The 11,730-nt window shown below is 45.9% G+C and overlaps 1 protein-coding gene across 4 annotated transcripts in view; it reads left to right on the forward strand.

Moving 5' to 3' along the window:
• The window catches only part of MXI1 (MAX interactor 1, dimerization protein), a 97,552-nt gene that overhangs the window by 11,787 nt on the left and 74,035 nt on the right, over nt 1-11,730 (forward strand). For 2 of the 4 annotated variants that reach the window (XM_004374837.3, XM_023729925.1), the window contains exon 2: nt 7,506-7,638. In XM_004374837.3, the coding sequence (XP_004374894.1) occupies nt 7,506-7,638 (133 nt within the window). Of the gene's footprint in view, nt 1-4,810; nt 5,089-7,505; nt 7,639-11,730 lie in introns of those variants that run through there. The other 2 variants (XM_004374838.2, XM_004374839.2) reach the window with 2 other exon arrangements.

An 11,730-nucleotide genomic window follows, 5' to 3' on the forward strand; every position in this document is an offset into this window, starting at 1 on the left:
TGAGTATTAACACTGAAGCCAACTAGGCCCCTTTCTCTGGAGGGCAGTGGTATGGAGTGTTGTCATTGCACCTGCAGTACTATCCTGCCCAGCACCCTCAGAGGAACTCACCCAACCAGTATGGCTCTTCCCACCAAGGTATCAAGGTGTGAATCCATGCCCTGTCAGGCTGTACTAGGCTTCCTGAAGGCGCCCAAGCTTGTAGGGCAACTGGGCTGGCCCGTGCTGGGAGCCAAGGGCTTACGCCAGAGAAGCCAGGAAAGAGAGGCAAGTGTGAGCCACAGAGATGAGCTTTAGGCCCTGGCTGCCACTGTGACAGTGTGGGCCAGCTGGTTCTGGTCGAAGGCGTGGGTCCAACCTCCTTCTCTTCCGGATTGAGATCTAGGAAACAAGAGTGATCTTAAATATAACTGGGTTCATGTCACTGCCACGTTCAATGCCCTTCAACAGTTTTCTTTCCTGTCTCTTTAGAATAAAATCCAAACTCCTCGCCATGGCCTTCACGCTTGCTGCTTAGAGTGTGGTCTCCGGATGGGCATCTTTGGCATTCTTTGAGAGCTAGTCAGAAATGCAGACTCCCAGGCCCCACCCAGACCTGCTGAATCAGAATCTGCATTTTACCACAATTCCAAGGTGCTGTATGTGCCCATTAAAGTTTGAAAAGCTGGCCTAGACAACTTTGGGATCTTTCCTAATCTCCCTTCCACCTAAAGCTACTCCTCCCTTTATTATTTATTCTTTATCCTACCTATCGCAATTTGTAATTAATTTACTCATTTATTATCAGTCTGTTGGACTAGAATAAGGAGCCCTGGTGACACAGTGGTTAAGCACACAGCTACTAACTGAAAGGTCAGCAGTTTGAACCCACTAGCCACTCCGTGGGAGAGAGATATGGCAGTCTGTTTTTATAAAGATTACAGCCTTGGAGACCCTGTGGGGCAGTTCTACTCTGTCCTATAGGGTTGCTATGAGTTGGAAAAGACTTGATGACAATGGGTTTGGTTGTTTTTGTTTTTTGGACTAGAATATAAGCACCTTGAAGATAGGGAGCATAAGTAGTTCATTATTCTATATTCACTAGCTAGCACAGTGCCTAGCACATAATAGATACTGAGGAATATTTGTTGAATGAATGATGGGTTCTCTGCCTTTAACCTTCTAACCTAGAATTTCTCAACAAGGGAGCTACAGGCTGGACAGTTCTTCCTTATGTGAATTATTCCTGAATGCTGCAGGATTTTCACATCCTTGCGTCGCACTCACTAAATGCTAGTTGAACCCTCCTAGTCATTGTGACACTCAAAAAGACTCCTACACATTGCCATAGTCTCTTAGGGGGATGATGTTGCCCCAGGTGAGCCCACTGCCCTCAGTTTTGTTTGGCCTTGTGGGATTGAACATGCCATGATGTATGATGTGGGCTTAGAGTCAGAAAATCCAGGTTTGAATCCGTTCACTACCTGTGTGACCTTGGGCAAATTACTTAACATTTCTGGGCCTCATCCGTAAAACAGGAATCTCAGAGGTGTGCTGAGGATTAAATGAACTGACTGTTCGTGAAGCACTGTGCATATAGTTCACTATCATTAAACAACAGCTAGGTAAATGGAGAGATATTATTCTGGAGTCACTGGAGAATCCCAGGATCAGAATGCTGGAGCTGAAAGAGATGGTGAGATCACCCGAGTCCTCAGACAGGCAAGAGCCTGGCTGTGTTTTTGTTTTATTTTTAAATAAATGTAGCATCTGAGGCTGAGAACCCACATACAAGGCAACTGGGGCTGGATGTGTGATTTAGTGTCCAGGGCCTGGCTGGGTCTAAGAGTGACCTCCACAAGTTCTGGTGCCTGGAAGAGGTTAGTGATGCCAAGGAGTAGCAGGGCAACTCGAGGCCAGCTCCTGGCAAGGAAGGGAGGGTTACCCAGGGCTGTGGCAAGAATGTGGGGCATCCTCTTAGCAGAAGGAGAAGGCCTCTGATAGTTGTTTTTTTTTTTTTACTTAAAGGTTTTAAAATCAAAACCATATAACTTCGAAAGAACAAATGGAATACCAAAACCTGATACTGATAAATGCACCAAAAAAAAAAAAAAAAACTGTCGTTTATTCTTGCTTTTGAATAGCAATGCAAAAAATTCTAAACAAAATATTAACTCATGAAATTGAGCAGTGCATCAGAAGAATAACATGCCATGCTGACCAGGTTATACGCCAGAGATGGTGGAAAGTCAAGGAGTCTACCAGTATAAATTACAACCACATATTAAAGCAACAAATGATGAAATGTTGTTTAAAAAAAAGCATTCAGGAGGCACTCCTAATTAAGGAAACTATTTAGATACAACAAAAATTATTTACCTATGGTGGTCTTTTAATTGAAAATGTTATGGTGAGGTTGGTCCTAGGGCTTGTGGTCATCATTGGCAAAGAAGCTGAGTCTGAGGACAGCCTTTCCTTAGGGAAAAAATGAACCTTGAACAGAAAACAAAAGCAGGCATCAGATCCCTTTGGAATGTAACTTGATATTTAAGGATTGGGGCCCCACAGGTTAAAAGATCAGAAGACTTACTCCACTTTAATATTTTTGTTTTTAATGAATCATCCAGAAAAAAGAATTATGGAGATGGATAGAGAGCTACCCTTAGAGTCTGAAGGCTTGAGTTCTAACTCTTGCTTCATCAGTTAGATAGCTGTGTGGCCTTGGGCAAGTTATCTCTCTGAGCCTCAGTTTTCTCATCTGAAAAATTGGGACTGGGGTGAGGGATCACCTTCATGATATAAACATCTGTGAAACGAACCATGTAATGTTATCTGGAGGAACATTCATTTGGGATGGCCCTAGCAAAATCCTCCCAAATATCTTATCACATACCCCCTAATATTCCCCCCAGTAGGGTGCTCTGGAATAAGCAAGCCACTTAGATGTGCGTAATTATTGAGTCCTGCAATGCAGATTTCTTCTCGGACCCAAGTTCATGCAAAAAAGAAGAAAAAGGGACATCTGAGAGATTAACATATCCATTATATTCACTGAAATAGGCTGCTATAATAAGGGCCACTTAATAAAATGTAAGAAGCCCTTTTCTAAGGGGGTAAGAGATAGGCCAGGGTAGAAGTCAAGTGCAGCTGTTGGAGCCTCTGCCAGGGGCCTGATCTCACCAGAAAACTGAAGTTAGCAACAAACTTCCAGATTCATCCATCTCAGATTCATATTGCCTCCGCTGCTCCCTGCTCCGTCTCCCCCCGTCCCTCCCCGCCCCCACGGCCTTTCTTTCCCTTGCTTCTTTCTCCCCGGCTTGGGCACCTGGGTTGCTTGGTGTGTTTCTTTATAGTTGGGATGTCTGCCGGCAGCCCCGGCGACGGGAGCCCTGGGAGGCGGCCGCTACCTCTCGGGTTTAGCATTACGTCATCCCTTCTAGCACCAAATTTATCTCGGCTGCACATAGACCCGCAGCTCTGAGCCACCTCTGACTTAAGGAGAGCTTACGCATGAAGTTAGGCAAGGCAGACCTGCCGAGGAGAGGGAAAGCTTTGCTGCTGCTCTTCAAGTTTCTGGGCTCTGAGGGGAGTGGGGGGGGGGAGAGGTGGAGAGGAGGCTGCGGTTGCCATTTTGGGGTGGGGGATGGAAAGACGTATAACTGTTCTGGTTCTTATTTAGAAACTCGGAACTCACCTTCCCCAGACTCCAACCTTGTTTATTTAAAACCTCCCAACCCTAAAAACACTTGCAGAAAACAGTGCCCTGCACAGTTACTACTTTGCAGCTTCAAGGAACTTCGTCTAGCACCAGGTGTCATCAACACAGTGACCTTGGACTTGTAATTTAACCTCATGGTCCCTTCCACTCTCCCATCTGCAGAAAAGATATAACACAGACCAGCCTCCGTTGTTCATGAATCTGCAATAAGTCACTTGGAAATTTGCATTTAGTAAACTGAGCCAGGAAGGGACCCCTAAAATTGAGAACTTTGCCTGCTTCCTCCAGAAGGCAGATTGTCCCCAGCTGGACTGTGCTTGGTAGAGCCTTGCTGGGAGGTTTTTTTCCATCTTCAAATGAGACTTTAGTCAGTAAACTTTGGAAGCCTTACTTTTCCTCAGTTTTCCCATCTGCATTTGTAACACAGACTGAATTCATCTGAGCAGAAGACAGGCTATGGGTTCCTCCAGTTGGGATTGGTGCTGAGGGGTGGTCTGTGGGTGGCATTACTCTCCAAAGGATAGAGCCCTAAGCTTTGTGCTGTAGCCTGTGTCCAAGCAGGGGCTCCGGTAAGCAGCTGGAGCAGGGAAAAGGAGGTGACACCTTCAACTGCTGCTAGAAAAGGTTGGAGATTTTTGTGCATAACCCAGTTCTTAGCACCTCTCCTTTTCTTCACACATGCCTAGGTGGCCTTTTGGTGACTCTCACCCTACTTTTTCCTCTCCTCTCACTCTTTACTGTGACCCTACTAATTCACACGGAGGTCAACTGTGAAAGGCCAGACACATGATCCAAGTGCCCCAAGCATTTTCTTTCTTTTTTTTTTTTTTTAATACTGTTGCCATCGGTCAATTCTGATTTATGGCGACCTCATGTGTGTCAGAGTAGAACTGTACTCCATAAGGTTTTCAATGGCCGTTGAAAGGGCATTGAGGAATCCTGCAGGACGCCCGCGTACTGAGGCGGCGTACGGACTCCGATTCCCAGCGTGCAGTGGGCGAGGGCGGGACTACATTTCCCAGGGGGCTGAGGAAGGGGCGGGAGGGGGCGGGACGAGGCGCTGCCCCCACCCCTCCCCCGTGCTCATGCTGAGAAGTAAACAAACCGCGCGCGGGCTGCCGGCGACGCCGCGGCTCGGCTAGGGAAGCAAAGGCGGCGGGCGGGGAGGGCGGCGGAGAGCGCGCCGAGCCGCGGTCGGGCTGGCCCGCCCGCCAGCCGCACATGTCCCGGGGCGGCGCGGGACTGTAGCCGCTTGCGGCGCCTCCTGTCGGCGAGAGAAGGGGGCAAGGGAGGGCCCCAGCCGCCACCCGCGGTGCCCATGGAGCGGGTGCGGATGATCAATGTGCAGCGCCTGCTAGAGGCGGCAGAGTTTTTGGAGCGCCGAGAGCGAGGTAACGGCTGAGCACTGCCGTCTCCGCCGTCGGTGCCTGCGGGCTCCTGCTCCTCGCAGGGAGTGCGGTGCTGCGGGTGAGGGGAGGCGCGTGCGTGAGGGGAGGGGTGCGCGTGTGAGGGGAGGCGCGTGTGTGAGGGGAAGGCATGTATGTGAGGAGGGGCGCGCGCGCGCGCGCGCGCGCGTGTGTGTGTGTGTGTGTGTGTGAAGGAAGGTACGTGTGTGAGAGGAGGCGCGTGTGTGAGGGGAAGGGTTGCGCGCGTGTGTGTGTGAAGGAAGGTACGTGTGTGAGAGAAGGAGGCGAGTGTGTGAGGGAAGGGGTGCGTGTGTGAGGAGGGGCCGTGTGTGTGAGGGGACATACGTGTGGGGGGAGGTGCGTCTGTGAGGAAAGGGATACGCGCGTGTAAGGCGAGGCGCGCAGGAGGCGCGCGTGTGAGGCGAGGCGCGCATGAGCGGAGGCGCATGTGTGTGTGAGAAGAGAGGTGAGGCACGTGTGTGAGGGAAGGGGGTGTGTGAGGGGAGGTGTGTGTGTGAGGGGAGGTGCGAGTGTGAGGGAACAGGTGCGTGTGTGTAAGGGGAAGTGTGTGTGAGAGAGGGGAGGTGCATGTGTGAGGCTAGGGTTGTGTGTGTGTGTGTGAGGAGAGTGCTGTGTGTGAGGAAGCGTGTGTGAGGGGAGCTGCATGTGTGACGGCAGCTGCGTGTGTGTGAGGGAGATGCATATGAGTTGGGGAGGCACACGTGGGTGTGGGGAGAGGTGTGTGGGAGGGGAGGTTTATGAAGGGAGGTATGTGTATGAGTGGAGGGGCATATGCGTGAGAGGGCATGCACATGTGTGAGGGGAGATGCGCTTGAGTGAGTGGAGAGGGGTGCATGTGTGAGGGGAGGTTACATATGTGAGGGCAGTGTTAAAGTGTGAGGGGCAAGGGAGGGGCATGTGTGTATGAGGGAAGAAGTGCGTGTGAGGGGCAAGCACGCATGTGGGGAGGCATGTGTGGGAGGGGAGATGCCTGTGAATGAGGGGAGGGGTGCATGTTTGGGGAGGAGTGTGAGAGGTGGTGTGTGTGAGGACAGTATGCATGTGTGAGCAGGGGTACGTGTAAGTTTGAGGGAGGTGTGTGTGAGGATATATGTGTGAGGGGGGCACATGTGTATGTGAGGAGGTGCACGTGAGTGTTAGGGGTGGTGCTTGTGAGGTGAGGTGTCGCTGTGCGTGTGTTTGTGTGTGGAGGGTGAAGGTGTTGTGAGGTGTGTGAGGGCTGGGTGAGAGGAACATGGGGAGATTTGGGATGCTGGGAGAGAGGAGAAGGAACCCTGGTGGCACAGTGGTTAAGCACTGTGCTGCTAACAAAAAGGTCTGTGGTTCCAACCCACCAGCCACTCCATGGGAGAAAGATACGGCAGTCTGCTTCCCTAAAGATTTTCAGCCTTGGAAACTCTATGGGGCAGTTCTACTCTGTCCTATAGGGTCTCTGTGAGTTGGAAGCTATGAGATGGAATCATCTTGAGGGCTCACAACAACAAAAAACCGGAGAGAGGAGAGGAGGGATCTTTGGAGAGAGGGTGAAGGCAGAGCTGGGGCAGGTGTGAGAAGAGAGGAGGAGTGAGAGGAGCTGGATAGGAGGAGAGTGGGAGAGGGTGTTGGGGATGAGGAGGTGAGTCTGAGGACTTGGGAGGAAAGAGGAAAGAAAGAAAAGAAGGAAGGGGTGGGAGCTGGGCACAAGGGGTGAGGAGACAAGGCTGGATGAGAGTAAAGGAAGGAAATGCCCAGCTGAAAGGGAGGGAGGAGAACAAAGAATTGTAGGCAAGGGTTATCTGAGTATGTGAGGTGTGATGAGATGGCATCCCCTTGGAGATGTAAAGAAATTGGGATATGAAGAGCAGGAACTCTGGGAATTGGGATGTCGTAAAGAAATTGGGGTATGAAGAGCAGTAACTCTGGGAATTGGGGTGTCAGGAAAGAAAGCGGCCTCTAGGACTAGGTGATTGAATTATTTGAAGTACATAAAAATGTGGGGCTTAGAGAGACACCCTCTAGAATGGAGAGAGTTAAAGGGAAAGGGGGTTTTGAAGCAAGTGAAATCATTGAGGTGAATGGTAACTGGCCTCAGAAATTAGGGTGTTTGAGTGAAGAAAAATCCTTGGAGGAAAGAATTTCTGAGAGGAGGGAGAAATTATTTGGCTTAGAGGAGATACCAGTACACCTTCCAGGGAATGGATTGGGTCTGTATATAATGTCATAGGCTTGATATCCAGGCAAGAACTGAAATTTTTATCTTCCAACCATAAAAAGTGGGAGAATTTCAGCTCTTTTTGTTGTCTTACTTTCAGCAACCTATTATTGCAAGGACTTTGGATCTGTGGATCCTAAATTTGAGTATATTCCTCTTAACAGATCTTTTTTTCTTGCTATCTCTTCAGAGTGTGAACATGGCTACGCCTCAACGTTTCCCTCCATGCCAAGCCCCCGGCTGCAGCATTCAAAGCCCCCACGGAGGTTGAGCCGGGCACAGAAACACAGCAGTGGGAGCAGCAACACCAGCACTGCCAACAGGTAGCAAGCAGGGGAGGTTTAAAAGGAGGAGCTAGAGAGAAGGAGCACAAATAAAAGTGCCAGCCCTACTGAATTAAGTTCTGCTTTAATACCAAGTCTGGAGCAACAGTAAAGGAGCCACATGGGTTCCTTTACCACCATCCCTGTGGATTTGGTTCTAGGAATCATGACTTTGTATAGAATAGAAGGATAGAATCTGGGAAGCCAATCATAGAAGTTCTTACTGAGATTATTAAGATTGGGAGGTCTATGACCGAAGGACAGTAGATTGAAAGAATTGGCAGCATGTGTCCATGCTAAAAGTAATCTTAGGCCAGCTTTCATTGTTCTGTCCACGTTTAGAATGGACTGAGAAGAATTTTTAAAATCAGAAATAGATCTGTCAGGGTATAAAGCAAAGTCAAGAGCTTTGTTAAAGGGAAAAAAATATTTAGGTAGAGTAGGAAGTTAGTGAGCATGGTCTACTTGTTGTTTAAGGAGGAAGGGAAAGAAAGACTATGCTGTGGAAGTTTTGCCTCAAAAATAATGAAGAAGATGGGATTGGAAAGAGAGCTCTTAAAAAAAAAAAAAAAAAGAAAAGGAAAGCTGTTTATCCTTCAAGCAGAACAGATTCCTAGAAAATGCCTGTCTGGATATACTCAGACATAGTTGACTTCCATTTTTGAGTTTTTGGTGGTGTCTGGCTGTCTGTTGTGTTTTTGTTCCAGGGATCCAATAAGTTCCAAGGATTCATCTTATACAAAGTTTTCAAAAAGCCATACTTAAAAGATCATAGGATTCTGCCTTTCCCATTGATAAGAGGAAAATTAAATGAAACTTTTATTGCTGATTCCCAAAGCTTTGTCTAGAGAATAATAAACATTCATTTTAGGTGGACAGAGTAGACCCTGGGTAACTAAGTTCACTTGAAGTCTTTGGGGAGCTTCAGCCAAGTGGTTGAAGAGGGAGCAGAAGTAGAGGCTCTTTCTAATTGATGAATAAAACTTGAGGCTCCTATAGATGACAGAGCTCATGTGGTTGGATTGTCCCACTCTGCCTTTCTTGACATCACTGAGGCCAAAATAGGGTTCATTTCTCTCCCTTTCACTTACCTTGAAGCTGCATGTTTCTTTTTTTTTCTTCCTGACTTTTCCTCATTAAGATTATTCTGTATTTTTTTCTCCTAACGTTATTGTGATAGAATATACATAACAAAAATTTGGCCATTCTAAGGGTACAATTCATTGATATTAATTACACTCATCATATTGTGCAACCATCACTGCTATCTATTTCCAAAAGTTTTTCATCACCCTCAATGGAAACCCAGTAGCTCTTAAGCAATTATCCCCTATTTCCCCTCCCACTAGCCTTTGGTAGCCATCGGTAAACTTGTGTCTCTATGCATTTGCCCATTCTACATATTTCATATAAGTAGGATCATACAGTATTTGTCTTTTTGTGTTTGATTTCTTTCATTTAGCGTATTGGTTTCAAGATTCATCAGTGTTGTAGGATGTATCAGAACTTCATTTTTCTTGATGGCTGAGTAATATTCCATTGTCTATAAGTACCACATTTTTGTTTATTTGTTCATCTGTTGGTGGACATTTGGGTTTTTTCCACCTTTTGGCTATTGTGAATAATGCTGCCATGAACATTAGTCTAATGACCATTAGACTTTGAGTCTCTGCTTTCAGATCTTTTGGGTATATACCTAGAAGTGGAATTACTGGATCATAGGGTAATTCTGTGTTTAACTTTTAGAGGATCTGCCATCCCCATAGACTGCACCATTTTACATTCCTACGATCATTAGGTGAGGGTTTCAGTTTTCCACACCCTGTCTAACACCTGTTATTTCCCTTTTTTTGGTAATAGCCATCCTAATGGGTGTGAAGTGGTATCTCATTGTGGTTTTGATTTGCATTTCCCTAATCACCACTTGTCTGTCAGTTTGTCATACTATGGATGTTTGTGTGTTACTGAGATGCTGGAAGCTATGACACTGGTATATCAAATATCAGCAGGGTAACCCCTGGTGGACAGGTTTCAGTGGAGCTTCCAGACTAAGACTAAGAAGAAAGGCCTAGCCATCTACTTCTGAAAAAAATTTGCCAGTGAAAACCTTAGGAATAGCAGCGAAATATTGTGTGATATAGCACCAAAGATGAGCCCCTCAGGTTGGAGGGCACTCAAAATACAACTAGGGAAGAGCTGCCTCCTCAAAGTAGAGTTGACCTTAATGATGTGGATAGAGTAAAGCTTTTGTGACCTTCATTTGCTGATGTGGCATGACTCAAAATGAAAAGAAACAGCTGCAAGCATCCATTAATAAATTGTAACGTGGAATGCATGAAGTATGCATCTAGGAAAATTGGAAGTTGTCAAAAATGAAATGGAATGCTTGAAGATTGATATCCTAGGTATTGGTGAGCTAAAATGGACTGGTATTGGGCATTTTGAGTCAGATAATCATATGGTCTACCATGCTGGGAATGAGAACTTGAAGAGGAATGGTATTGCATTCATCGGTCAAGAAGAACATTTCAGGATCTGTCCTGAAGTACAATGGTGTCAGTGATAGAATAATATCCATACACCTACAAGGAAGACCAGTTAATATGACTATTACTCGAATTTATGCACTAATGCCAAAACTGAAGAAATTGAAGTTTTTACCAACTTCTGCACTCTGAATAATGCCAAAGATGAAGAAATTGAAGAGTTTTACCAACTTCTGCACTCTGAAATTGATCAAACGTGCAGTCAACATGCATTGATAATTACTGGTATTTGGAATGCAAAAGTTGGAAACAAAAGAAGAGTTGGTGGTTGGAAAAAATGGGCTTGGTGATAGAAACAACACTGGAGATAGCATGATAGAATTTTGCAAGACCAGTGACTTATTCATTGCAGATAGCTTTTTTCAGCAACATAAATGGTGACTGTACACGTAGAACTCACCGGATGAAATACACAGGAATCAAATCGACATCTGTGGAAAGAGATGATGGAGAAGCTCAATATCATCATTCAGAAGAAGACCAGGGGCTGACTGTGGAACAGACCATCATGGCTCATATGCAAGTTCACGTTGAAGCTGAAGAAAATTAAAACAAGTCCACAAGAGTCAAAATAGGAACTTCACCTGAATTTAGAGGCCATCTCAAAATGGGTTTGACTTGTTTAACATTAATGACCAAAGACCGGATGAATTGTGGGATGACATCAAGGACATCATACATGAAGAAAGCAAGAGGTCATTAAAAAGACAAAAAGACCAAAATTGGTGTCAGAAGAGACTCTGAAACTTGCTGTTGAACGTAGAGTAGCTAAAATGAATGGAAGAAATGATAAAAGAGCTGAAAAGAAGATTTCAAATGGTGGCTCAAGAAGACAGAGTAAAGTATTATAATGAAATGTGCAAAGAGCTGGAGTTAGAAAACCACAAGGGAAGAACACAGTGGGCATTTCTCAAGCTTGAAGAACTGAAGAAAAAATTAAGGCCTAGAGTTGCAATATTAAAGGATTCTATGAGCAAAAAATTGAATGGCGCAGGAAGCATCAAAAGAAGATGGAAAGAAGACAGAATCATTGTACCAAAAAGATTTGGTCCGTTTTCAGCCATTTCAGGAGGTAGCATATGATCAAGACCCAATGGTATTTAAGGAAGAAGCTCGAGCTGCACTGAAGGCATTAGTGAAAAACAAGGCTTCAGGAATTGATGGAATACCAGTTGAGATGTTGCAACAAAGAGATGCAGCACTGGAAGTGCTCACTCATCTATGCCAAGAAATTTGGAAGACAGTTACCTGGCCAGCCTGTGGGAGGAGATCCATATTTATGCCTATTCCCAAGAAAGGTGATCCAACCAAATGCGGAAATTATCAAACAATATCATTAATATCACATGCAAGTAAAATTTTGCTGAAGATCATTCAAAAGCGGCTGCAGCAGTACGTTGACAGGGAACTGCCAGAAATTCAAGCCAGATTCAGAGGAGGACATGGAAGGAGGGATATCATTGCTGATGTCAGATGGATCCTGGCTGAAAGCAGAGAATACCAGAAAGATGTTTACCTGTGTTTTACTGATTATGCAAAGGCATTT

The sequence above is a fragment of the Trichechus manatus genome, unplaced genomic scaffold (assembly GCF_000243295.1).
Source record: "Trichechus manatus latirostris isolate Lorelei unplaced genomic scaffold, TriManLat1.0 scaffold00031, whole genome shotgun sequence".
NCBI lineage: Eukaryota > Metazoa > Chordata > Mammalia > Sirenia > Trichechidae > Trichechus > Trichechus manatus.